Genomic DNA, 27654 nt, shown 5'->3' with positions numbered 1-27654 from the left:
GGACATGAGTAAGACAATATGATTGATTGAGTTAAATGTCAAGTTGGCAAATGTTTGATCTGACATGTTCTATGGAATTTTGTCAAATACCAAATAGAGGAAAGTGTCTGTCCAGGTGGGTTTTTGTGGGTGCCAGAACACCTGGGTAGGTTATGAAGTTGCTGGTAAAATTATCAAGAAGCAAAGGATAAATACAAAGAAGGATAAAAGGAGAAACACAATTTTAAGTAGTCGACTGTGGAGGGCGACATTATGCCTTATAGTGGACAACATGTCTGGACCTCATAAGAAGTTGAGGTAGGAACCAATGACCGGACACAAACACGAGTCGGAGCTTACGGCGCGTACATAGCGGAAGTTTAGACGGTTGCTCTGGGTGAACGAAGGGAACACTGACAGCATCGCATCAAACAAGAAATCATTCTCTCCCCCTAAATTAACCCAGTCTCCCCTTTCCCTCACACATGGCGTCCAATTCTAATATAGATATTGAGGGTGCGACCCAGCATCTCCGGGACATCCTCAAGCTCGACCGCCCCGGGAACAGCACCGGTAAGTTGGACCGGGAATGAAAAGCGGCTGCGGTAGTTTAGGCCGCAGAAGCTAATGGAATGCTAGCTAGCTAGCTAAAGTGGTACCTAGCTAACCTGAGTTAGTTTAGCGCGCTGCTCCTGCGCTGGAGTAAAGTTAGCTCAACAGCAGTTTCGCTATCTGTTAATATTAACTAAAAGCACCCCATCGCATGGAAGCACAATTTGGATGACAATGAATTAACACATGTATTTTCTCACTAATTTCCACGGAGCAACGAATGTGTTTAGGTTCATCGTAATGTTAAAGCGCTAACTGCGTCGGAAAGCTCTCTAGTATTTTATCGTCCCCAGTGTTAGCTAGCTACGTTACGAACTAGCTCGTGTCTCTGTCTATTTTCTGGTGTAGAAAAGCAGTGTCTTTTCTTGCCAGGCGACGAAAAAGTAGATAAGATATTTCGTTTATTCGAAATTAACCCGGTAGCACCGTCTCATTTGTGGCTTCAAAGCAATAAATGTAGTTGTGTCACCCGAATCATTTTAGTGCTAGGAATTACGTTAGCTTGAGCCACCATAACTGCGTAGAAGGTCGGTGTTCTTGGCTAATTTGGCCTCACTCATTCCAGGTTTGTTTGTGGTCCCTCCAGCCTACCAATAGAAACTCACACCTGTCAAAATGATCAAATATTGTAACGAAGACACTACCGGTGTTATGTCGGTAGATGTTCCCCTCCTGTTAGAATTGTGTCCATGGACTGCCACCTCCGCAGTTGTGGTTAGGACTTAGGTTAAGGTTATGGTTAGGTGTAGCAGAGATACCTGGTTGGGGTCAGGTTAAGCATCTCAGAGGAAGACTGGTTGGGGTTAGGGATAAGGTTGGGTGCAGGTTAAGGTAAGGGGAAACGCATATTGACGAACACTACACCGGCTTTAGGGAAGTTGGCGAAAAAGAAAACACAGGTGTAGACTCAATTTTGCTCCAGAGTAAAGTTGTTTACCTTGTTGTACTGTAGCCTTTTGCTGCATGTCAGCATACACCAGTACTGTACCGCCTTCTTCACAACACATGGTTACAGAGGAGCAGAAAAAGTTCATACATAGAACAAAATACAGATAGAAGTAAGGTTATTATTCTTTTCTCTTTATGTGATTAAAGGCATAGGGAACTTTTTTCAAGCTATATGCAAGATTGAATCATCATTAGCCTTACCCTAACCACAATTCAGTGTTAAGTCCCTTGGACACGATTGATATTCTAGGTAGGTAATAAATGTGTTGCTCTGGGCGACATATTAACATGCATTTTGCTGGAGGTGGTGTTGTAATAGATGAGAAAATCATGTGACCATCTCCACCAGTAGTCTTATCAAAATATTTAATGTAGTTTCATTAATATTGAAATTCTGAAATGATTTATTGGATATTTAGTTTATTTCATGTCAAATGATTTATAGTTGCAAACTACTCAAATGGCTCTTCCTTGATGCCTATAGATAGTTTTTCACAGCAGGCATCTTGACTTGTCGTTACAGCTAAAGAACAGGTGTAATGAATAACATTAATCATGGCCCTGTCGTGTCCCAGTCAGTAATGGCTGTGAGCCAGAATGTACATAGGCACGGCTTTGGAACCAGTAAACATAAATGGAAAGCATTCATTATTACTGTTAATGGTGGCACTACCTGTGGTTTTCCTGCTCTGACTTATCAAAATGTATATGAAAAGGGTATTATGTTACAGAAGAAGGGGATTGGTTGGTGTCATGGAGAGTGGTGTGGCCATTGTCCTTAGTATAAAAGCATATCAACGGCTATGTAGAAGGAGCCTTCCCAGTAGTAATTTTTGACTGTCCAAATAATTAAAAGTATTAAATGAAACTATAGATAAACAAGGTGATTTAACTAATTTATAATTTTATCAAATCAAATAATTTGATAAGCATGATAATTACATATTTTTTCTTATGGAAGAACCTTTTGTATTACAGAACCACCTTCTGTTATTTGAGTTTAGCTGCTTAGGAGTATGGCAAATATTTTATTACCCTCTCCCTGGAATATTATCATCCGAATGAATGGGGTTTTACAAATATAAGACCGTTGGAAAATCTGACTTTCTGATAAGTAAAAGTATAGTTAAAATTGAAGTGAATTTTAAAACGCCAAAACTTTTAAAGTCAATTTCTTTTACACTTATGAGGGTTACACAATTGTGTATTGGACTGTGAGAGCTGTCAAAATACAACAATAAGAAGCCTCTTTGCAGGCTTTGAATTTCCCTGCTGGCTTTGTATTTACATGTTTGTTTGCATCCCAACATAATCCCTGCATTCAATGTCTTTCCTCAGATACACAATCAAGTGACGGTCTGAGAATGCCATCTTTTAATGGAGAGCTGAATGGGTTATTGGGAGCAGCAGGCCTTCTAGGAACTGATCGGTCGATGTCAGAATCTACCAGACCCATCTCCACAGACATCAGCAGTGCTCAGGAGGCTCAGATCATGTGAGTGGGTTCTTAGAATCAGTCACTTGCACAACTTCGCTGTTAGGCTGACTTTGTCACATGAAGCATAAGATTATAGAGATGCCTCTCTTCTATTTGAATTTAATAATTAAATGCAGAGACATTTTTATAAGCACTTTATGTTTGAAAGAAACTAAATCCATATTGAAATTTAATATATTTGCTGCAATTTCAGCTGCCTTTCTGGTGACGATGGCTCTACCTGCATCCCCATCACCTCCAACAATGTGGAGATTGTGGCGAGTCAAGATTCCAGCATCAACAGCAAGGCTCGTGGCAGCAACAAGGTGAGAAGCCAAATCATCAGCAATGAAATATCACTGTCCATTATGTCTATGAATCAGCAAGACAGAAATATGGAAAACTAACACCAAAAACACCGGTTGTGATGACTTAACAGAGTTAAGAGCCTGCTTTTAAAGTGACAAGCTACTGTGCTTTCTAAACATTCAGATGCCCGAATCCCTAAAAAAGAGAAGACTTGATTTTTAAAAGAATATATTTTACCACAGACAATTTTATGAGTTTAGTGCTTGATTTTGAATGGCCTGGCTTTGGCTCTTGAATACCACAGCCTCATGGTTAATAAAGTCATTCTAAACTTTGTTCAGAGAGTATAGATTAATTTTGAGTGGTGAATTTGTTTTTCATTCAGGTGAAGATTCAACCGGTCGCCAAGTACGACTGGGAACACAAGTATTATTATGGAAGACTGATAGCTGTGTCCAACTCCTTCCTGGCCTACGCCATCAGAGGTGAGAGTCCTGGAGTGCCTGTTGTTTCCACCATTAAATGACACAAACATCAAATAGCACTTGTTATAAGTCAACAAGGGCTACTACCACAGACAATTAGGGTGCAAGTGCATGTTATGCTGTTTTAATAATATAATGCTTTCATTTTGGACATTGAGAATTTTTAATCTAAATCAGTTTTTCAAGTATTCGAATCAAAGCTGTAATAAAGCATGCAGTGTATAAAGCAATGTAGATACAGTAGAGGTTAATACATTTTGTTTCTGCTGCAGCTTACTCACAGTATTGAAAGATACAAATACAACACAAACACGTCTTTCTAGTAACAGTGTCTCTGTAAATCTGGATAATACCCACCTCACTGCCTGAAGGTTTAATAGAAACTATTTCCTTGGTAGAAAGTATTTGTAATGAAAACCGGTGTGTTGGTGTATTTATGTGTGTAAGAGGGCCACAGGTCTAGAGTAAATGTCTTCTAAGTATTATCCCATTCCTCTACTTAAACAGATATTTTGGTATAACATGATGAGATACTATCAGTCTGTAGTTTCTCAGATAAATGGAGTGCTGTGATACCCACGTTTCTTGTTTGCCTTACAAATAAACGTCTCCTCCCTCAGGAGCCAACAACCATGCAATGATTCGAGTCCTGAGCGTGGGTTTTGCAGAGCGCTCCCTACTGAAGGGCTTCACTGGAGCGGTCACAGATCTGGCTTTTGCCCACCTCGACTCGTCCCTGTTGGGTTGTGTAGATGAAGCGGGCAACCTGATGGTCTGGCAGCTCACCTGCACCGGAAGCAAGATACTGTATCCTGGCATGTGGGAGAAACTGAAAAGGAGTGTGTAGGAGGATGTGGTTGTCTATATGTGTCAGTAGAGTGGGTGTTACTACTTTTCTTTGCACTGTTCATTTTATTTTATTTCTCTGTGTCTGTGATTATTTACACTTATGGGTATAAGTGCAAATAATCACTCACACAGCCCAAACTGCCTTGTGATTTTGCACAAACCCCCGTGATATCACAGCCTGCTTTGGCATCGTAATTATAGAAACAAGTCAGTCAAGAAATGGTCTTTTCTCCCATTTTCCTTAACTCATCTTCCCTACAGTGATCAGGTGGTGGTTCATGTCCGACGGCCAGAGGATACTCCGCTGAACTCCCACCGTCGCCTTATCTGGTGCCCATTCATCCAGGATGACAACGAGGAGAACCAGGATGACACCAGCCAGACTTTAGCCCTTCTACATGAAGACAGGGTACCAATGTTTTACACAAATGTTTGTCTTAGACACTACTTTTAGAAACTTGAGACATTGTTCCTGAATCACAATTGCCTAAAAAGAATATACTTGTATAAACTCCTCCACTTATACAGTAGTTAAAAAGTAATGTGTATTTACAGCCATCATGTCAAGTTACTCATGTTGGAATGGTCCCATGGTCTTGGATAAGGAATGATCATACACAATGATTTTAACTTTTACAAGGAAGAAAGAACCCTGATATTAGATCAATACTCCATGTGTTAAAGTAAGAGAATCGTATCAAAAGAGAGAAAACTGGGAACTTTGCATCCCTAATTGTGATGGAAATCTGGGAGCTGATTGAAAAAGTTGGAGACTTGGATGTCTTACACAGAAGATTTATTGAAGCTCAAGTAAGGAGAATAGAGATCAGCAATACAAGTGAACACCGTGTAATGCCACCCTGAAGGTTACTTCCTACCGAGTTACTTACTAGACATACGAGATTCAATATGTATGTATGTAAGGGTTTTCTTCATCCATCTAAAGATGTGTCAAGATCCTATTGGGTATTGGATTCTAAACAAGGAACTATGCTTACCGAAGTTAACATAAGTCAGGTTGCATGTCACTTCAGGTCACATTTCGGTGTGTTCCACGCAGAGACAGTCGGCACTCTGTTGATTCTGAGAGTACAGCCTATCTCCTACGACCATGGTCTCCTGGGAGACGGAGACCACCTCGCCTTATCAGGACAGCTACAGTCTGACCACACATCCTTGGAGACAGAGAGCTCAACTATTGTTCTGAAAGAGACAAGCTATGACCTACTGCTTTTAGGTTTACAGCTGACCTGAATGTGACCTTTGGAACCAGTGTGTCCTGTTACCTTTTAACCTAAAGAAGAAAAATCCCATCACACTAATGTTATCCTCCTCTCCATCTAGGCTGAGGTGTGGGACCTGGAAGTGTTGAGAGCCAGTAACAGCAGTTGGCCCATCGATGCCACAGACCTAAAAGAAGGCCTCATCACAATCAAGGGACATACCCAGGTAGGGGTGAGGATAAAGCAGTAATGTAAGAATTCTTGCAGATTGTTGAACAGTTAACCAGTCAGTTAACCAGTCAAGTATTCATTCAATGCAGTAACACTAAAATGATGATTGTCTGCTGCTGTCCTTTTATGAAATATGAGGCACTATGTTCATTACTAGAGACGTCAGATATTTTTATTTTAAAAAAGTAAAACCACACTGACAAGAAGAACAAAGTGGTATGCCGTATGAAAAAAAATCATAAATCTTTACATAGATTTGTTGCAGTATTGATTGTTTATGTTGTTCCATGTCTGCCTCTCCAGCGAGTCAGTGAAGGGGCCCTGTCTCCAGATGGAACTGTGTTAGCCACAGCCAGCCATGATGGATACATCAAGTTCTGGCAGATATACATAGAAGGAGGACAGGACAAGCCAAGGTCAGCAAGGATCCAAGGGTGTTTGTTTTATTCGTTTACTTTTCCACTTTATCATGAAGAAATGAAACATGAGGTCCATAATGTAGTCTGTCGCCTATTGACTTTTTGTCTGTGTTCTACCCCCTCTCCTACTCTGTGGTTGTGGTTTTCTTCCCATCTTTTCTTCACTTTTCTCTACTCTCTGTCATCCAGATGTCTTCATGAATTGCGGCCTCATGGAGGGCGTCCTCTCTCCTGCCTTCTTTTCTGTGACAACCACAAGCGGCAGGACCCTGAGTTAGTATACACCGGTGCACACACAGCTTTCAGGGAAAATTGTGACTTACATATTCATCTGAAAGTTTGAATTTTAGTTGGTTTACGTTCTCTTTCTCCTCTCCTTTGTCATCTCTGGTCCCTTCGACTTTACTCTTTATAGGGTTCCTTTTTGGCGGTTCCTGATTACTGGAGCAGATCAGAACCAGGAGTTAAAAATGTGGTGCACTGTTTCCTGGACCTGTTTACAGACCATCAGGTTATTGCTTTACTCCATCATTATAAGTTTAAATCCTTTTTATGTCCTGTGTAGTAATAAGGCATGACCATACTAAATGACTTGAAAGTCCCCTTTCAAGTAGGTGCTTCAGATCAGTTCTCAATAGATTTGTGGATGTAATTCCTGCTATCTGAAGCTCATCCCATTCCTTTATATTGTTGTTTTAAGAGCACCAGATTTAAAGATACTAATGCAGGTGTTTTTTAATTTTGTAGGTTTTCTCCAGATCTGTTCAACTCATCAGTTCTGCCAAGTCTGAAGGCCAGTCTGGACCTCTCTGCTGAGTATCTCATCCTCACCGACGTACAGAGGAAGGTCAGCACAGTGTTGTCAGCAGTGGTTTACCCACTCCAGTCTGTCTAAGTTATTGGAGCGCTCTACTCAGGACTACTCTTCAGGTTTTACATGATACATAAGGACTTTTCTGAACTGTGAATCATGCAAAGCTACTCTAGTGGAGTCCCAGATGAGCATAATATAAGCATTTTCCTGTCAACTTTTCAATCACTCATTGTCACTCAATTGACCTGCAGTGTGAATCTGAAGATACACACCAAGATACTTAAACAAAATTTTTATTAAGTCTTGCACTATGCCAGATCTGAGAGAGCCAGTTAGTTAATCTTGTTGAAAAGGCCACTTTTACTAGAGCTAGGGTTAGTCTGTCCATGAAACTGGACCATTATTTGTGGGGGGGTTTTCGGACCAAACCATTTTCCATTTTCCCACATTATCCTGTGCCGAGCTTCATACTTTGCTGATGTCCTTCTTTGCCAGGTTCTGTATGTGATGGAGCTGCGGCAGGACCTGGAGAAAGGCAATGCTACTTTCACTGCGGTGTCAGAGTTCCTGCTGACCCACCCTGTGCTCAGCTTTGGGGTCCGGGAAGTTGCCCACAGCCGATTGCGCCACACTGAGGTCCTCCCTGCAGAGGAGGAGAGTGAGAGCCTGACAACAGGTGCACATGTGCACTCACACACACACACACACGCTGAATTAAAAGGGGTCATTAAATATGTAGCAGAATTGATCCTAATTAACAGAGCATTACTTTGTGTGTGTGTGTGTTTTTTCCAGAGGGCATTCAAGGACCCACAGAGTCCAAGTCTGGGATCCAAATTAAACTATACTGTGTTCACACCAAGTAAGTTTGCTCCCACTGTCTGATGTCAGTGTTAAGATCATGTTAGCTTGAGTGGAAAAGAGACTCACTTGTAACAGTCAAGTGAATCACAATGTTTCAAATTTCAAGAGGCAAGCAATGGGCTTGAGTCTCAATACTTTGGGTGGTCTTAAATGTGTGTGTTTGTGTCTGTGTGTTGTCAGGACTTTGCAGGATGTCCAGATCTGGTTTCAGCCCAACTTGGGTTCCAGCTCTGCAGTCTTCCTGCCCCATTCTGATTCTCAGGATGGTTTTGGTGAGTCACTATCGTTACAAAGGTTTCCTTCTCATTGTGAACACTTGTGAACATGTGTGTACTCTCCTGTGCAAACAGTGTAGAAAGCTAAGAGAAGCATATTAGAGGTTTAGTTTATGATGGGAAAATGTTAAATATTATTGACATTACAGGTATGTAAATAAATAGCAGACTGATCTAGCATATTAAAAGTGTAACTCAGTCATTTACTCATTTCCAGAGAGAAAGCTGAACAAAAGCATTATTGACTTGTTTTGAACAAAATGACTTACACTTAAACAAATATATGTTTCCATTATCCAGTTTCCAGTATTCTTTGATAAAGCTTTTCTCTTCAACTCCAGCTCCCTCCCTGATCTTCCCTTTTCATTTCACTGGCTCCTCTGTCATTTGGTGTGGAGACATGCTTATTTCTTTGCTCTACATGTTTCATATATTACTTTGTGTTTGTGCTTTCTTTGTTTGTCAAACGTTGCCACACAAATGAAGCACTCTCTGCATTTTGTGTGTCCAGCAGGGTTTTCAGACCATCTCACTGACCAGAGCTCTGACAAGGAATCAGGAAGTGGCTCCCAGACCGACCTAAGGAAGATCCCATCACTTCCTGCTCCCACTGACTTCCTGTCAAACTCGGGCACCAGCAGTGGGACGATGCCCAAGCTGATGACTCCCGACGCCTTCATGACCCCAAGTACCTCGGTAGGAACACTAGCCTTGTATACTGCTACTCTCTGTCTTTCATTAATAAATGGGATGATGTCTGAGTTTCACTTCAGCATGCAGTTGACACATGCTGACACAAAATAGTCCAAAACACTGAAGCATGGGGTTCATTTACTGAAGCTAAAAAACATTTACTATGCCTCTGCACTGGCGATAGCCGTGACAAACATGTTTTTGGCCATAACTCAAGAATTGATGCGGTAATTATGTCAAAATTTCACACAGATGTTTCATGGGAAACAATGATGAATTATGTTCTTTTTTTGGCCATTATTCAACACCATAACTCAGGAACAGAAGGCGAGATTGTGACCATATTTCACAGTTGGTAGGACAAAGGTCAAAGGTCACTGTGACCTCAAAATAGGTTTTCAGCCATAATTTAAGAATGAATTGGGCGATTCCAAAAACACATGTTGACTGGGACGACACAATGAGTAAACAAAAACAAGCACAGGGCTTTCTTCCATCTCGTCCATTCTGCCTTCACTTCCTGCCTCACTTTGAATTTCGAGTGTCATCAGAATCATAATTCGAATTTATTTGTCGCCTAGCAACATCTCACCCCAGGAATAGCACCTCCTCTCACATATTGGTCGAGTGCTGCTACCGGCACTCGGCACACACAAGCCCATAACCCTGTTTATACACATTCTATATAAACTGAAGGCCTACTTTATCTTTAGCTGTTTGAGTTGTATGTTGTAAACATGTAAACTCAAGCAGCCCTTCAGTTTAGGCCATATGTGAAGTGAAGGGATAACAGAAGGGACAAGACTGATCCGACAACCTTTTTTTTTTTTTTTAAAGATTTTTGGTATTAATGTTACTGTCATTTTTTTATGTCACCCTCCAGGTACCAGCTTCTCCTGGCAGCAGCGCCAGCAGTCTGACCATCGTGACAGCTATCAGCAGCAACTCTGACTCAACTAACAGGTGAGCTTTTCTATGCAGTTTAGAAGGGATAAGATCGTAACAAAGTAGTAGTGACCAACGTCTATAACATGTTAGAATCTTCATTTCATAATGTGTTAATGTGAAAACATTCTTATGTATGAACATGTATCCCTGAGCGCAGTATGCCTGTTACTGTGTGCAGAGCTTTAGACGATGTCAGTCAGAGTCCTAACAGAGCAGAGAACAACAACAGCAGCAGCAGTCTGGCGCTCTCCACCTCCACCAGCAGCCCAAGAGCTGCTTCTGCTGTGCTGCTGCCTGGACTGGAGAACCTACAGGTAGGTCCTGACACATTCTCCTACTTCTGACAGCCTTTTAATACTCCGAATAGCGTGATCTAGTCTTCATTAAACTCCTCTTCTCCATCTCCAGGATTTAGCGTCCTCAAGTGGGGCTCTCACACTCGACAGCCCGCAGATTCTGGATTCGCCCCTCCTGCCGCCTCTGGCCTCTCCAACCCGGGCCCGCTCCCCTGACGTCATCTCCTCGGCCTCCACAGCCATGTCCCAGGACATCCCAGAGATCGCATCCCAGACTCTGCAGCTTCAGCGTGGACTAGTGCCCAGCTTGGATCCCTTACCTCTTTCTGCGCTCCAGACAGACAGCATGGCCTCTGCTGCATCTGCCCTGCACCTGCTCACCTCACCACGCACAGCTAACAACAACAGGTATGTTTGATTAATTCATGCTGACTTAATGTTCACAGTGACTACACAACATTGAAGCTGTCAGCAAGGTATAAAAGTCTATTCTCAAACAAGCATGCATTCAAAAATGCTCACTAGTAATTAAAGCCTGCAGAAATGATGAGAGACAAACTTGCAAAAACACAGGTATGGGCCTTTTTTAAATGAACAAAACTACTATTTTCTTTCACAGCCTGTTGCCCTTGGAACTCGGAGGTGTAGACGGGCCATCAGGTGGGGCAGCAGAGTCAGAGCCCAGACTCAGCCACACCCCATCTCTACTTGAGAACGCCTTATCACAGGAGAACCCTGGGGTTGGAGGAGGGTCCTCAGATGGTAGCGTTAGCCACACACCTTGGCCTGCTGCGCCTGACATCACAAGAGAAACCAGGAACAGTCTCAGGGACAATGGTCTTGGAGACTGGTAAGAATTTGCACGCGCAAATACATTTAACAAGAAAAACATACACATCTACATGAAGGATTTCTAAAAGAAGTAGTTCTAAAATCTCGTAACACTTATAATTGCTTTTGTGTCTCATTTATGAATAATGGAAAATTATTACTGGTGAACCGGTTTTGTTCTCTATTTCCAAAAGCCTTAACATACAAAAGTATATTGAGTACCTGAATGTATATGAATACCTACATTAACCTAAACAAGCAGTTGCACAAGGTTTATGAGCATAAAACAAAGAGATGACATGGAATTGATAAAGTGTCCAGGTCCGTTTATCTTTTACGTCTGTGTTGGTTGAAATTGTCAAAGCAGTGTGAAAAACATGTATCAAAAGGGTTGAGTGACATGTCTGTGTCGTAGTTCAAGAGAGGAGTCGAAGGACAGACACTTGAGCTCACCTTACCATCGGCACTCCTATCACCTCGCACCGAATGACAGTCAGGACGTTGGCGCCGAGCAGAGGTAACACACAGATGGAAGATATCACAAAACGAGGCACAGCACAAATTCACTACTTTACTCTTTTAGGCACAATAACGTTTTGTTTTTATTGACCTTTTCCAAGATGATTACAGTACGTGTGTCATACCCTCTGCTACATAGACCACAGCAGCTGTCTAATGCTGTGCGCATCTGTCTGTTTCTGTGTTTGGCCCAGTGACCCTGATGATGAGGTGGCCAGCCTGGCATCATCCACAGGGAATTGTGGCGCTCGCTCTTCTCACAGACTACCAGTTAAGGACTGGAAGACCTCACCACGAGGCTCGCCAAAACTAAAGAGGAAGACCAAGAAAGATGACGGGTATGTTGATGTTTCATAGTGAAGGAATCAGAGCAGCACTTCAGTATGTGGTGGGTACTCGAAAAAGCGTTCATGATTTCAGGTATGAACTAATTTAGAAATTGAGAAAAATCTTTCGATTGGGTCATTTTATATCATAAATGCAGAATTTTTTTTTCTAGGGTAGAAAATCAAATCTGGCTTAATGATATTTTGTAGGACGCTCTTACACTGCAGTGATGGATGATGCTGGCTGTGTGTGCATCAGGTGATTGTCAGCCAGTCACCCTGGCCTGATTGGGCTCGATCATAATGTAGGTTGTTGACTGACAGGGGAATGACTAGTCTCACTGAAATTACTGTTAGATTGCCGTTCAGTACAGGTTTATTTCCACTGCGTCAAATAAACTTGAGTGCTCGCTATCCATCCCGTGACTTCATTCATCATAACTGAGTTTAGCAGCTGAGGTTGTATGGATAGTCAAGACCAGACAAAGACCAGGCGAAAATGTATTTGTAGCTCCAGATACTTTGTTAGTATTAATGGTATTCAGTGGAATATTTGCTCACAGTTAACTGACTGTCTTCATCTCTCGGTAATTCTGTCACAGCATTATTAATTCGAAAACAGCCAGTCTACATAAATATACACAAAATCGTCTCCAAATATTATATTGTGCATAATTTGCTCAAAATATTTACATATACATATAAACACAATACTTGGTACTCGAGTCATTGGTTCTTTCTCTTTTCTCCGCAGTGAATCGTCTCAGTCCAGGCAAATGGACTCTGGTCAGGTAAGGTGATCACAAAACAATCTATGGATATTGGTCAGCTTATTTTATATTCATTTACTGCCACAATTATACTATGAATGGTAGAGAAGTTGTTTTGTATTTTTAAATGATTTGCTCTTTACTTTTAACCATTAATAGAATTTTGGACAGGAATAAACATAGCCACCAGCTTATAAAGTGGCTATTTATCTACGTAATTCAGTGTTAAACTCAAAAGAGTCATTCATATGTTTCAGCAGCACTTTCGCTTCTTCCACTTTGTCCCCGTAATGCAGAATGCAGAGGTGCAGGACGAGTTATTGGTGCTCCTGCGTAGCCAGCAGAGGGAGTTAACTGACCTGCGAGGACAGATTGAAGCCATGCAGAGCTCCATTATGGCTCAGGTAGAGCACGTCCTGACCAATCACCAGGAACAAGAACGTATCCTTCAGTCTTTTCTTACTCCATGAACCTTTTTGGTAGTTCATTTTGCATTTCCACCACCTGTAAAACTTTTTATGAACAGCTTGAGCCTACTCTGTACCCTTCGCTTAATGAACAACTGTGATGCCATTATTTAAAAATTCTATTTGAATTCGGCAAAAGTCTTAAGCAGTAGCAACATGGATTTTTCTTTGGTCACACAACCTGAGGCCTGGAGTTATTTGGAACACCCCCGAAGCTACCCTGCACGATTTCCAGTGAGCACTAACTTAAAGTGAGTACAGAATATTACCTAATGACACAAAAAGGTTGTGTAGACAATAAGATAAGATACGCCTTTATTGATCCCCAGAGGGGAAATTCAAGAAATACAGAATGATATTTGGAACACAGGTCTGTTCTGACAAACTTAAGTTGTTATAACTGTGCACATGCTGGTCTTGATGATGAGCCCTCTACATCATATTCTTGTGAGCCTTGACCTTTCATGACCTCAGAGCGCAGACTAGAGCGAGTTCTGGCCGAGAGTCGGAATCATCAGCAGCAGCTTCAGGAACAACTCAGCCAGCAGCTCAGCCACACCCTCAGCTCAGTGCTAACCAACAGAATGGACAAAGTGCTGCGAGAGGAAATGAAGAAAACAGTCCCTCAAAGTAAGGAAGCACACACAAACACACACACACACACACACACGTCATTGAGAACAAAATCGGCAGTGACAGAGCAGAGTTTTACTCTGCAGGGGCCTAATGGATTGCTTGTAAGAACAGTCATAAACACTTGTTACCACATGATGGTGGTATTGCACCATTTTCTTAAGTATAAATCTTAACAGTGTTTTAGGTCTGCACATGTTGCACACTGGTGTCTCCTGTTTCTCTTCTCTCTTCTTTCCACCATCCACTTGCAAATGGATTGGTTCTTGGTTCAGTAGACTGAAGGTTACAGATCTTCTCTTTTATCTGTTGTAGCTGTGTCTACAATACTTTCAAAGTTTGTATCATTCCTGAGTAACGCTTACAGTCGAGAAGAAGCAGCATTTTGCTAATGGTAATGTTAGCTCATGTTTGCTTTGTGCCACTAAAAGTTGAAGACTGATTGATGGGTGAATGTCATATTATTGGTTGGTTCAAGCTTACCTAAGCACACATCGTATTTGGATTTACAGGGAAAACATGATTGGATTTTGATATAAGAATACAAAGAAATTGATTTATTGTTAAATAGGTGCACTATATGACCAGAGATGTGATGCCTCTTATTGTTTTGTATTTCCTGATCTAATTTTCTTTTGTTCTGTAGTTTATAGTTGAAGCAGAGCATTTTTATTTTGCAGCTCAGACGGTTCTCCGTATTTGGTTTATAGCCAAAATTTACTTTCACTGTTGTTTGAGGCATTTTGTGGCAAAGCAGGTGTGACGTGTTATGAACACAGTAGCTTATATTTTAAGTTATCACCATTGATCGTGCCCATTTACCACCACAAATCCTTGCAGAAAGCCTAAATGTACATCTAGCCCTAATGTACCTCACCCCTGAGTTTCTGCCAATATTGAGTACTATTATAAGGACGTGTACAAAGAAACTATTTACTCGGTCATGTTATGGCCAATACATTATTTAATAAGGTCAGTATCAGTGCTGATAGCAATCTGGCGGATCGGATCACTGCATCCCTGATCTAAATCGGCTATAAACATTGCCTGATTGTCATGCCCTTGATAGTTAAGTAAATCTGGTCTACTTTACTGTATTTTGTTTTGTTTCTTTTATTTTCTCAGCAAAATGTTGTTGTGCAGCATAGAACAAATGGACAAAGTGCACTCTAGGCTGTACATCAATAAATCACAGTGTTATTTTAATGCTTGAGACCATCCTGGGCAAGATGAATTAGATATTATAAAGGCAGCTGAGGTGAGTTGGACTGCAACACTAAAATTAAGCAGTCTTTGGAGAGATGTTTTCTTGCCTCGCCTCTCCTGCCCTCTTAATTCGAGGATGAGATGTCCCTGTCTTTTTTCCTCCAGCCTTGATGTCATGCCTAATTATAGGGGAGTTCTTGCTAATTTGTTTAGCTAATTCTTCCCCCTCTCTAGCAATCTCTAAGAGTCTGGAGCCAGTGACAGGTCAGCTGAACAATACAATTGCTGCCAAGCTCACCGCTGTGGAGGTCACTTTGAAGGACAATGTCAGCAAGGTGGTCAAATCAAAGGTAAGTGGCTGGCCCTGTATCCTGTCCTGTCCTATCCTAAATCTTCAAAACATCACCTCCTCTCTAATGCCCCTCTCGCTGCACCCACTTCCTGTTCACAGAACACAACGGACGCAATTGGTCGAGCGGCAGCTGAAGCGATGCAGGGGCCCATCCAGGCCGCCTATAAAGACGCCTTCCAGAGCATCGTGCTGCCCGTTTTTGAAAGAAGCTGCCAGTCCATGTTTCAACAAATCAACGACAGCTTCAAACAAGGCACACAAGAATGTAAGACAATCTCATCAAACATCAAAATTTGCAAAATAAAATGATCAAATAAATATCAAAATACATAGGAGATGAAATGCAGCCTAGATGACCTACTGCAGCACAAGGTCATTTTAACTTGGAAGCTCTTGAAATAGACTGAACATCCATTCACTAGATGTCCAGGCGCTTGAAAGTTTTGGAACTATCCCCTTGAAGCTGCTCTGGTGTGCAGTGTCCTTATTGAGGGACTTTATTCATGTTGCTTCCTGTATCTAGCCCTGAAATCAGGATCTGCTTATCTAGAAGTCTAATTAAATAATCATCTTTCAAAATGCTCAGGGACAGCTTTTGTAATGATGCCTTTTCAGACTGAGCCAGGGCACTGATGTGTTGATAAGTAGTCTATTTATTCTGAGATTGTGCTCATGCCCACCTCTGGAAGCTGGCGGCAAGATTTTTTTTTTTAATTTACCAAGGCTTTCATAATGTGTACAGAGGGGAGACGCACAGTTAGCCTGCAGTAAATAGGGAGGCCACAATACCTCTCTGAAGCACATGGGCTCTTACGAGCATGTTCCAATTAAACTTAATCCATGGTCACATTCTGGGTTTACGTTTGTTTTTACTGTAAATATTGACCTTCAGCTGTGTTGTTGTGCTCTTTGTAGTTTGAAAATAGTTGTTAAATAAATATGTAACACGATAGATAGATAGATACATAGATAGATACATAGATAGATACATAGATAGATAGATAGATTGATTGTGCTTGGAAGGTAGTGTATGCTCCGCTTGTCTGAGCTTAGAAAGCAGCTTGTTGGTATTTATGAGGGTTAGATTGATGAGAGCTGTGTGACTCAACCGTACAGGTCCGAATCCGGGGTTGCAGGCGGAAGTAGACAAGCCGTGATTACCGCAATGGCGCTTAACTTGCAAACCTGCTAATAACACTAATTATTGTAAAGGATTTCACTTTTGCCAAGAAATCTGTACAACAGATCCTGTAGAACTGGTTATGTGTCGGAAATGAAGTCCTCAAATTTCAGTAAAATAAGCGTATCTAGAAAACTTAATTTTGGCATTGCTGCTACTCTTTCACATGACACTGAGTCATTTGATCTAATGTAATAATGAAACTATTGCTCGAGGTAGTTTTAAGTGTATTTATGAGTTTGCGTGTGTGTGGGGGAGAACCAATGTTCTGTTGACTTTCATCTTTTGTAGACATCCAACAGCTTGAGACCCATATGAAGAACAGAAAGCAGAGGGAGCAGGAGACACGAGACCCCATGATTGTCCAGCTCCAGCAGATGATCGACAGCTTCCAAAGCTCCACTGATCAGCTGGCCAATAACATCACAGCTAACGTCCGGGCAGAGGTCCAGCACCAGATCCAGATGATGGTGGGAAAGTATGTATCCCAGCTATCCCTCATCGATCACACTGTTAGCCACTTGTGATAGGAAAGCTGTTACTGAGACCTTGAGACCTTGTTTGTTGTTTAAATAGAATCGAATCTTGTTTGTTTGTTTTAAAAGAATCCAGCTGTTAACTGATGTTACTCGCAGTGATTGATCTGATGGCATTAATTGACATTCCAAGCAGTTATTTTGAATATCAGATATGCATATCAGCAGGTGCCTATGCCAGCAGCCCTGGCCTTATGCACTGCTTATTGAGCAGGTGCGTAATGGATTGGAGAGTAGAAACAAGCAAAGCTTAATCCTGGGGCTAATGTAAGAACATAAATTCGATCGAGTCTCTTGTTCCCTCTGCAATTAATTTCATGGCCTCTAGAGTTTATAGATTTGTCGGGGGCGGAGCGGAGGGAAAGTAGTTGGCCAACTAAAACTTTCAAATCTTGAAAAGGAAATGACAGCCCCAGACTGTGCAGAGCCAGAATTTTTTTTTTACCCTGAGATTCAAATCATATCAAACTTGCCAACATAGAGACAAGATTACATTAACCAGCGATTGAATTAGGGAATTCTCCCTGATGCTATTGTGTTCTGAAGCACATATTGTATGTCGGGCCTTTGTTTCTTGACTCAGCCAGCCTGCTACAGTGCTGCATATTGGTTGAAAGTACATATACATGTGATATGGAGGGTAACCCTCTCTCTGTCCTCTGGTTCTTCTTCTGCCCGTTTCCTGCCCAGTTTGCAGGAGTCTATTCTTAGCCACGTGCAGCGAATTGTGAAAGGGGAGGTGAGTTTGGCAATGAAGGAGCAGCAGGCCGTGGTCACCTCCAGCATCATGCAGGCAATGAGGTCTGCGGCCGGCACACCCGTTCCCACAGCGCACCTCGACTACCAGACACAGCAGTCCAACATCCTGCAGCTCCTCCAGCAGGGCCAGCTCAACCAGGCTTTCCAGCAGGTAACACACACACACACACACACACACACACACACACACACACACAGATATAAGCAGGTGCAGCTCTGTACATATTGCAGCCTCTGCAGCTGAACTGTATTTTCTAACTGTTAATGAATGCAAAGACCCTCACACAACTTGTGATCATGCACAGATACACATGCAGGTTCACTCACAAAAGGCCCACCAGGATTATAAGGCCCAGAATATACTGCCAGTATACTGCTACCACTTACAGTTGTTAACTCATGGACGTTTGGATTGACACTTGAAAACATCAGATTAGCTTGTCTAAGCTCACATTTTTATAAAACTAGTCTGAATAAATGCGTTACATTATGATGTCACCAGGAAAGATATTTCGAGACATTCCTCTGGTTTTAAAAGTATCCAACTACTAAGGAGGAAGTGGCTTGTGCCTGGACTCTTTCTTGCTTTAAAGTTGGTGGACTACTCCTTTCTTCAGGGGGCCCACTGCAGCTGTGCACAGATGTTTTTCTTATAGATTTATTGCAGGGAAAGAGACATTTGAATTTAAGTTTGAGTGTGCAAATAATCCTAAAAAAATGGTTTCATCTGAATAAAACGCCCTCTTTCTTACTTCCCCCTCGCAGGCTCTGTCAGCGACAGATCTGAACCTGGTCTTGTATGTGTGTGAGACCATCGACTCTCAGCAGGTGTTTGGTCAGCACACCTGCCCTCTCAGCCAGCCTGTTCTGCTGTCACTCATCCAGCAGCTGGCCTCCAACCTTACAACCCGCTCTGAGCTCAAAATCAGGTGAGACAAGTTATGTCATATGCCACTTTTGGTACAGTATGTGATGTGTTTTCTTTGCATCCATAACAACACTATTCCCTTACACAGGTCAGTGTTAACATTCGGTGTGTGAATTTGTATCAGTTGAGTCCGTTCTTTATCGAGATATGAACACCCATGACGATGACGCTGTCTGAGATATCGGAGAATATTATATAATGAATGTTAGTGAGCAGAAGGCTTCCTACACGTGCAGAGGGAAATCAATGGTAATGGCAGTGATATTGAGTGAAACAGTTGCTTGGCGTGTGGCTGTAATTCCACATTTTAAAAACACATTTGTTGATGTTTGTAAACCCAGTTTACCTGAAGGATGATGAAGGAACAATAACGTGGTTACCCTGGTCCCATTCATTGCCACAGCACATCAGATCCACCCTCTCAAGTACACTCTGCCCTCCACATAAAGACAAATAAACAAGATGGATGCATAATTCCTTAACAAATGCACCACTATGTATATATTATATGCATATATTAGAATATTGACACATGAAATGCGTGCACTGTTTCCAATTAAAAATCTTTCTTACCTGTATACTTCTCATATTAGCTGCAGGATATCGCCCCACGCCGCTGTAGTTTGATGGAAGAACTGTCTTACAATGCAGCAGGCATAACTTGCAATTTTGGAAAATGTCATTGGGTTTAATCAAAACCCTGTGAACTGTACAAGCTTACCTCTTCCCAAAATGTTATAATTTTAAGCGCTAGCAGTGAACACGCTTTGAATTGCAACACACGCCTTCTCTCCCACACACGCCGGATCCTGTGCTTCCGTCGATCAGCAATAAAGCCAGTCTCTGCCTAAACTTTTGCTCCCCACCTCATCTCCATTGTATGTCCATTATTCCTCGTCTCCCGCGTGCTAAACGGTGCTAAAGTGCTGACCCCATCACCTCGCTCCGTCTATAGCCCTGCTACATGGCTGTCCCGATAGCGCAGGTAATCCTGTGAATAGCAGCGCAGTTTTTTGATGGGCTCCATCGTTCTGTTCTGTCCTTGTATGTTTTTTTTTCTGGTCTTTTAACAGAAAAGTCTTGTGTTGTGCTGTTATTCTCAAGATGTGAATGTGTCTCCTCAGAGAGCCCCCCCCTCTCCCCGCCTCACCCTCTTCATGTCCTTTTCTCTTATGGATCCTTGCATCCCTTCTCCCCTGGTTCTTTTCTACCCCAGAAAACCTCTCTCTCTCTATCAGAGTCCCTTTACAGCACCGCTCTGCGTCTGGATCACCTGTCTGGCTCTGAGTTTACATTGCAGCTGCCTACTACTGCTGCTGAAATGGCCCTCTGGCGCCGCTCTGTGCCATCTGGAGGGAGAGATGAGGGCAGTAGGGCGCGGCTCAGTCTGAGGCATTATTAGGACACAGCACAGTCATGGTTGGATGGGTTGTGGTGCGAGGGAGTTCAGTAGATGGAATCAAAACAGGATCAATCGCAAAACTCCTTCTCACATCTTCCCACTTTTGCCTACTTTAATGGCTAATTTTATTTGAGCAGTGCAGGAAAACTCTGTGCTCTCATGGGTAAATAGAAGTCAATTAATATTGGGATAAGACAAAAATCTCAGCAATTGCACTGTGTATTTTTTTGAGGCTTTGCACAAGATAAAGGATCCTTCTTTTTCTGTACTTACGATTGATAGTATCTTAGAAGAATCCATGAAAGATTCCAAAAGAGAAAAGCAACATTAGGACTGTTGGGACCATGGAAGATCGTTGGCTGGTTTTGAAGAACTCTGTGTCCAAACGGATGGAAGAATAATGTGAACTGAGGGAGCATGAATAGCAACTTAATGGGTTTGAAAGGGTTTGACGCAATTTAGTTAGCAGATTATCTCCCAGAAGACATTAACTAGCGAGTCAGTGTCTGTGGTGTTCTGTGCAGTGACAATAAATGTCCCTTTTAAAGAGTTCGTTGGCAGTGTTATGGAGATTTGATAGACCTGTGATGTGTGTGTTGTGGGGAACGCTGGCTGCAGGCCAGCTGCGCGATGTGGGAACAGCTCTAATGTCAGACTGGGATCAGGTAGTGCTCCGGACATGGAGATGAATGGTCATTTAAAACCGTAAAGACACAGAGGGCGGGAGAGCAGGACAGAAATAGAGCACTGCTGGACAGTCTTGACCACCAGATGTCTGACTAAAACAATTAATGGAGTAGTTAAATGTAGTGTAGTCTGAGTGAGAGGACAGGGCGCAGGTGACGGTGGCACAACTCAATTTCGGCGGTAATATTTGAGCGAAAACACAAGGCACACAGTCGTGCAGTGGGCTGGCAGCCAGGAAAGGTGATCAAGGACGCCGCTTGACATTCAAACTGCGAAAGATAGGCGAGACATTGATAGAACCGGCCTTTCTCTCTGTCCCCTGCAGCTGCTCCAAAGGTCAAAACACAAAGTCCATGCACGTTATCCTTGTACTGTTTTTATAGCAGATTGGATGAAGTTTCAGATTGCAGATGTGCGAATGTTTTTCTCCACATAGAACAAAAGTGACCACGGCCTCTCGTGCCGAGGAAATCTTCTTTGTCATCCTGTTTCGTTTCTTAAGCTTCACAGTAGATAACATGTGCATGGCTGGAAATGTCAGTTGTCCTTTGTCGTCATTATCCAACGTCTCTGTCCCTCTGTGTCCCCGTCCAGCTACCTGGAGGACGCAGTGATGAATCTGGACCACAGCGATCCGCTGACGAGAGACCACATGGCCTCCGTGGTGACCCAGGTCAGACCGAAGCTCTTTGCCTTCCTGCAGCAGGACCCCCACAGCCCGCTCAGCAAGAGGGCGCGGCGCCTGATGATGATGCTGCAGGGTCTCGTCAACCACTAGTCCTTTGTTTAAAGCGCGGTGCCGAAGAGCCGTTTCCCTCATAGACGCAGATCACGAGTCCTTTTTTTTTTTTTTTTTTTGTTATGAGTCCATGAATGTTTTAGAGGAGAAAGCAACAAGGACGACTTCACCCCCCCCTTTCAGCATTTAGTTGGAGCTTGAGGAGGGGACGTGCTGTTGGAAGATGAGAGCTCCTAAATGACTCTCACTTAGTTGAAGAAGGTTCCCCCTCCAGCCCACCTGTCCCTCCACACAACCCTAAATCCAGCTCTTTCTCCCCCGTTGTTCACATTCCTGCCCCTGCTCTGCCTGCACCAGTGAAGTGTCAAGTTAGGAAATAGAAACTGTTTTTGTTGCTCTGTTTTTTTTCTTTGTTTTTTTTTCCTGGACAGACCTTCAATGCAAGACAATAATGTTGTAGTTCACAGTAGATTCTCCCAGACCTTCGTTACTGCTACTTTTTCACCGCAAGAGGCATCCTTGTTGTCTCTCGTCCTTTTTATCCCCATCAAGAAGACAGCCAGAGGGCCTGATACTTCTGGTGGTCCCCGTCTCCCAAACACATCCCACCTGACGCCTCCTTTTGAAGTCACTTCATCCAAATGTGCGTAAAGACTCAAAAGAATGTTCCGCCGAGTGGTCCGCAAGACCAAACGTCTTGCCGCTCTACTTCTCTGACCCGTCAGTCGGACACAGTTCATTTTTGGGATACTGAACAAAGGTATGCTAAAAGAAGACGTGTTTCGTCTCGTAACGTCGCCTTGTATCTCGGCCTTAAGAGAAAACAGCAGGCTTGGACACATTTTTATTTTTCAACACAGACCAGCATCCTCGCTAGAGCCAACTTGGAATTTCAGTTGCTGCAGGATTACGCTGTCCTCAGTTCAGTTTTCTTTTTCTTTTTTTCTTTTTCTTTTTCTTTTTTGAAGAACAACCAAGCTAATCCCGGCAACCAAAAGTATGTAACATCCAAAGCCATGTTATGTTGGTTGCATATTTCCTTTCAGTTATTTCGTAATGGGTCAGAGACGACAACCATGCCAGGCCAAATCTTTGTCAGGGCTTTGAAGAGGATCAACACGTTGAATTGTTTTACTGAAAGTTCATAGAGTATATATTTTTTTCCCCCCTGCGTTTTCAAGTATTCAGGATGAAATGCATATCTCATTATTCCCTTTTCCATTTGACCTTGTTTTCTCAAATCATTCTAATGAGCGTTTCTGAAGGTTGCAAATAAGATTAAAGGATGAGAAATGACATTTTTGAAATGTACCACATAGTCATGACGGTCCTCCCAGGCTGAAAAGAATGACCCTGTAGAATCTGACGTGTTTGGCAGCCGTCCACGTGTACAGCTCTGTCCTGTAAATTGATCAGACCTCTCCTCTCGTTTTCTTCTGTACGTCAGTCCCTTTTTTATATAAACATTTAGTATTTGTAAGACTTGTATACTTGCTTTAAGAGTTGTCAAACTAGTTATAATACATAATAAAACACTTCCTAAACATAATTGTTACTGATGATGTTATTTTACCAGGATATTCCAAATAATGTTTGTAAAGTTAACATGCAGTTACTTCTCATAGGCTGTAGGAGGCAGCACTTTGTTGAACTGCAGATCTTCACCCCGCTTGTCGTTTAGGTTTTGAAGTCGGAAATCATTCCTGCTCCTACAGTATCTGTTTTTACCCGACAGTGAAGCGCCTGCCTTTTAGGTTATAAACGCACCATTTGTTCATCTTTAAAGTGTGTTGAACGTGTATGATCATTTGTGTACAAGCCCCACTCATCGTTGTTTAACTGCAGGGTGGCCACACTGTTCTTGCTGATTGTAAAATAAAAGTTGTGTTCATTTGACCTCTGTGTTTAGAAATCTGTAAGTGCCTTATTGCATTCTACGTGTTTTTGCTTTTAACATTTTGATCCCATCTGGGCCTTTAGACCACTTGTAATGTTCTAACGTGATCCCACAGCAGTTCAGTTCAGCTTTTTGCGAGCAGTTGTGCCATTGAAAGGTCATTCTTTTGGTTCAGTTAGAAGTGAGACTCAAACAACACGGCGGAGGAGAATCTGTATGTTTTGTTTGCAAACATTTGACTACCAAGGCAGTTGGTTCGGACCGATATTTGAATGCTCATGAAACAGAAAGAGAGAAGTATTATTTCTGACTTCACGGTTCAGTTCCAGGCCCTGGTTTATTGTCCTCGGAGCAGAAGGACTCCTGCTTTACCCTGACCGGGAGCTGTGTGAGACAAACAGGACTGAGGCTAGTGTGTATTTCTTCTCTCTTTCCATTTTGTTCATTTCCCTCGGCTTGGCTGGTTTATGTTGTATCTTTTACGGTTTCTTTTACCCTAAACATTTTTGAATTAAAAAAAAGAAAGAAAAAAAAAAAAAAGATGTGCTCTGTTGATTGTGTCTTTATTTGTTTGTGAAGGGACAAAGTTATAACAGCATCATTCCCTGAAGATGAGGGGCGACAGTAAACACTACTGTGTTTCAGCATCATTTTGAGGTATTGGTACTTGAGTGTTTCCACTTTGTGCTACTTTATACTTCATCAGTGTACCATTCATAATCTGCCGCCTTTATTTAACAGATAAGGACTTTACATTAAAAAGAAAATACTGGAGGGAGGGGGACCACTGGGGGAACAGTGTACAAAGTAGTTACGTCACCAGCAACAACCATCTAATAATGTCCCATATAATAATACATCAACCACAGGCGCATGTGCAGGTCTGCAGAATGAGACTTGAAGTAGATTTTTCTGGAACTTGAACTTAAGGGAAGGATGTGAATAGTTCTTCCATCGCTGTCAGCCCCAAAAAAAAAAAATAAAAATCCTCCCAGTGTCCACCCCTCCGTCCAGACCAGGCCTTGCTTCGTGTACAGCGCATCGGGGACTCTCTCAGCTGCTGTGGACCTTCCTCCTCCCTCCTCCTCCTCCTCCTCCTCAGCACGGACGCGCCCTCCCCCCCCCCCCCCCCCCACCCTTCAGCGGAGCGGGCGAGAGCGCGCGCTGTGTGGATGCTCTCGCGCTGGAGTACAGAGCTGCACCGAGGACAGGAGGGGAACACTTGGACCAGCACCGAGGAGCGGAGCGGGACGGGACGGCGGGGGCTGCCTTTTCTCTCTGTGCGAACAACTTGGGGATTCCGGCGCCAACTTGCGAGGGCGGAGGACGATCTGTCGGGTCAGCATGGCATCTCTGGTGAACTCCGCGTGCCTGCTCTTCTTGCCTGTTGCTCTGCTGATGAGTGAGTGCTCCACACGTTTCAAACATTCTGCTCCAACTTGTGTTTCAACTTCCACTGCAGGAGGAGGAGGGGGGGGGGGGTCTTATTTGGAGTAGTTTGGGCTGCGAGTCGTTGTGCGTAACTGAATGACACAGCTGCAGATCCGGACTAACTAGTGCTTTACAATGACTGACCCCCCCCTCCCCATCTTCTACACTTGCATCTGTGCGCACTGTAAGAGGGTCCCGTGTCCCTGTGCCGCTGCAGCAGGGGGGGGATCTGGGAGAGATCATAGAAAGCCTAAAGGGTGTGGGTGCAGCAGGCTGAGTGTGTTGTGTTCCCAAAGCTGGATACATGGACCACAACGCAAACTGCCGTCGTGATTTGCAGTGAGTGTGATCTGGCTGCACCTTTCCAGCTGTTCACACACACACACACACACACACACACACATGCATGCAAACAGCTGCTGAGGAACAGCTGCAGTGGAATATAATCATGTCACCCCAGCCTTTGATATGGCAGCTTAGGCAGGTAATGTATAGGCTGCACTGTAGTAATAGTGCAGCAATGGTAGCTTGATTCATGTAGAATATGCAGATGATGGGAACCTTTTATGTCAAACCGATGATAGAGGTTCCTCTCGTGATTCCCACCCACTGCCTGGCAAGTTAACTCTTCAATGAGTTTATTGAAGTGAAGTGTGTTCAATCAAAGGGGCACTCCAGCATATCTGTATAGCACTTTCATAAAGTTGGGGGACTTACAAGAGATTTGTTTATTTATTTATTTATTTTTTGCAGCAGAGATATCCTGACTTTTAGTCAAACTCCAAAAATCACTGGATCCCACATTTCCCATAATGCATCTTTCATTAGACCCTCCTTGGCTGGTAAACGCCAACAGTTTGTGGCGAAGACTTTCTCTTAAAAATGTGCAGTCCCTATACTCAAGCTGAGATAACCCCCCCCCCCCGATGACATCACTGTGACATCATCAGGGTTTCACAGCACTCTTCATGACGAGTGATCTGAACTCGATGTGTAAGATTGGCGGAGCGGCCCTTTAAATGAAGACTGAATTCCATTGCCACGTCTAAACCACGTTAAACTCCAGTGCAAGTTAAAATTCATCATCGATCATCAATGCATGCTGTCGGAGCAATGACGATGAGGGGGTGGATGAAGTGGGGGTCCCATGGGAGTGTGACACCGTGGGGGGATAAAAAAAGTCCCACCGATGGAGATAAATGATGAATGAATTGCATCTGTCCCCCTCCTCTGCTCAGCGGAGTCTCTGGAGAGCCCGGCGTCTGAGCCTGAGCGGGACGCACTCCTCTGCTGCTGCTGCTGCTGTCATCACTCTGTCATGTTACTGACACACAGGGACAGAATGGGCTCGTTATGAATTCATATGGGCTGATATTTGTACATGAAACTCTTTCTTTGTTCCTATCAAATTGTGTGTGTGTGTGTGTGTGTGTGTGTGTGTGTGTGTGTGTGTATACGCAGATGTGTTGTAGGTGTGTCCATGAGCAGTGCCTCTGTCATCAGTCACAAATTCTTAAAATACCTTTATCTGAAGATGAAATACCTATTAGAAAGACGATCATCCTCCGTGCTTCAAATACACTGAAACAGGCGATCAAATTGGCTGCGAGTAATAATAGCCTATCATTGTAGTTGTTCTTATTTAAGCGGTACAGTATTTATAGCTGCCATTGATCACTATAGATCTTTACAACACGGAGCTCCTTTTCCTGTGTGTGTCATACAGGAGTACACCAGCGTAGAAAGTCTTTTCCACTGTATCTTGTAAGTCTGTTCTCGACTGTCTCGTGGGAGGACTTTCACTATATTTATACAACATTCTGCAAATGTTACAAAAATATCTTTTTCTGAGACATTTCTCAAAGGGAGAAAAAAAAAAAGAGGGCTTCGGAGCAGAAATGTGAGAAAAATGTAATCTGCTCAATATGTGCACAAATACAAGCACCCAAAAAAAAAAAATACACATAAAAGCTTGGACTGGCAGCTGAGCTGGATTTCAACATGTGTCAGGTTTGGCGCTCTTCCTCAGCGGCATCGAGAGGGCTGTGAGTCGGGGAAAATGGAAATGAAATGCTGGTTACATCATAACCAAGAAGCTGTTCATACAAAACAGATATTTTGACACGTTTAACAAAACTAATGATGGCTGAATTCCATTTAGCTGCTTCAGTTTCAGGGCCCTGGTATTGTTCATGCTGGCTCACAGTCACACTGTAATGACTTACTGGGACACCTGAATAGGACAGAGCCATTAAACCCCCCCCCGACAATTTGCTGATTAATAGGGGGGGGGACTATTTCTTGGCTGGGAACAGTAACTTCCTGGAGTCTCCGCTGGTTGCCTGCCCGTTTTTGGTCAATTAATACAACGTGTTAATAAACGTGTTAAAACCTTTGGACAGAGCTAGACTAGCTAATCCCACCATTTCCAGTCTTTATGCTAAGCTAAGCTAGCTGGTAACTGGCTCCAGCTACATATTTACTGGACAGACGTGAGAGTTGCATCAATTTCACAGCAGATTCTCGGCAAAAGAACGTGGGTGCTTTTCCCAAAATGTCAAACTGTTGC

At 42.9% G+C, this 27654-nt stretch overlaps 2 protein-coding genes across 2 annotated transcripts in view; both read left to right on the top strand.

The window, feature by feature from the left end:
• Window positions 1-464: 464 nt before the first annotated feature.
• edc4 (enhancer of mRNA decapping 4) lies at window positions 465-21796 on the top strand. Its single transcript, XM_070907620.1, has 30 exons — window positions 465-552; window positions 2878-3034; window positions 3231-3342; window positions 3711-3810; window positions 4431-4617; window positions 4921-5068; window positions 6004-6108; window positions 6417-6529; window positions 6722-6805; window positions 6948-7043; window positions 7280-7379; window positions 7842-8022; window positions 8142-8208; window positions 8391-8482; window positions 8997-9181; window positions 10062-10141; window positions 10305-10440; window positions 10535-10830; window positions 11042-11272; window positions 11669-11770; window positions 11967-12110; window positions 12853-12889; window positions 13165-13309; window positions 13810-13965; window positions 15409-15524; window positions 15626-15791; window positions 16998-17184; window positions 17933-18152; window positions 18767-18930; window positions 21613-21796. The coding sequence occupies exons 1-30, from the start codon at window positions 465-467 to the stop codon at window positions 21794-21796; spliced, it is 4179 nt and encodes a 1392-aa protein (XP_070763721.1).
• Window positions 21797-24998: 3202 nt separating this feature from the next.
• nrn1la (neuritin 1-like a) overlaps window positions 24999-27654 on the top strand; it is a 54298-nt gene continuing 51642 nt past the window's right edge. The window contains exon 1 of the mRNA XM_070908117.1: window positions 24999-25056. Coding sequence (XP_070764218.1) covers window positions 24999-25056 — 58 coding nt within the window. The remainder of the gene's footprint in view (window positions 25057-27654) is intronic.

The sequence above is a fragment of the Enoplosus armatus genome, chromosome 6 (genome assembly GCF_043641665.1).
Source record: "Enoplosus armatus isolate fEnoArm2 chromosome 6, fEnoArm2.hap1, whole genome shotgun sequence".
In the NCBI taxonomy this organism is placed as follows: domain Eukaryota; kingdom Metazoa; phylum Chordata; class Actinopteri; order Centrarchiformes; family Enoplosidae; genus Enoplosus; species Enoplosus armatus.
The sequence above is the reverse complement of the archived record's forward strand: the minus strand, read 5'-3'. Positions and strand labels throughout refer to the sequence as shown.

What these genes read in the sequence shown, in the direction of transcription:
- edc4 (XM_070907620.1), top strand. Translation starts at nt 465, where the DNA reads ATGGCGTCCAATTCTAATATAGATATTGAGGGTGCGACCCAGCATCTC. An exon ending in CACAAGCGGCAGGACCCTGA is followed by an intron (nt 6,806 to 6,947) that starts GTTAGTATACAC and finishes TACTCTTTATAG; the next exon opens with GGTTCCTTTTTGGCGGTTCC. An exon ending in CAAACAAGGCACACAAGAAT is followed by an intron (nt 15,792 to 16,997) that starts GTAAGACAATCT and finishes CATCTTTTGTAG; the next exon opens with ACATCCAACAGCTTGAGACC.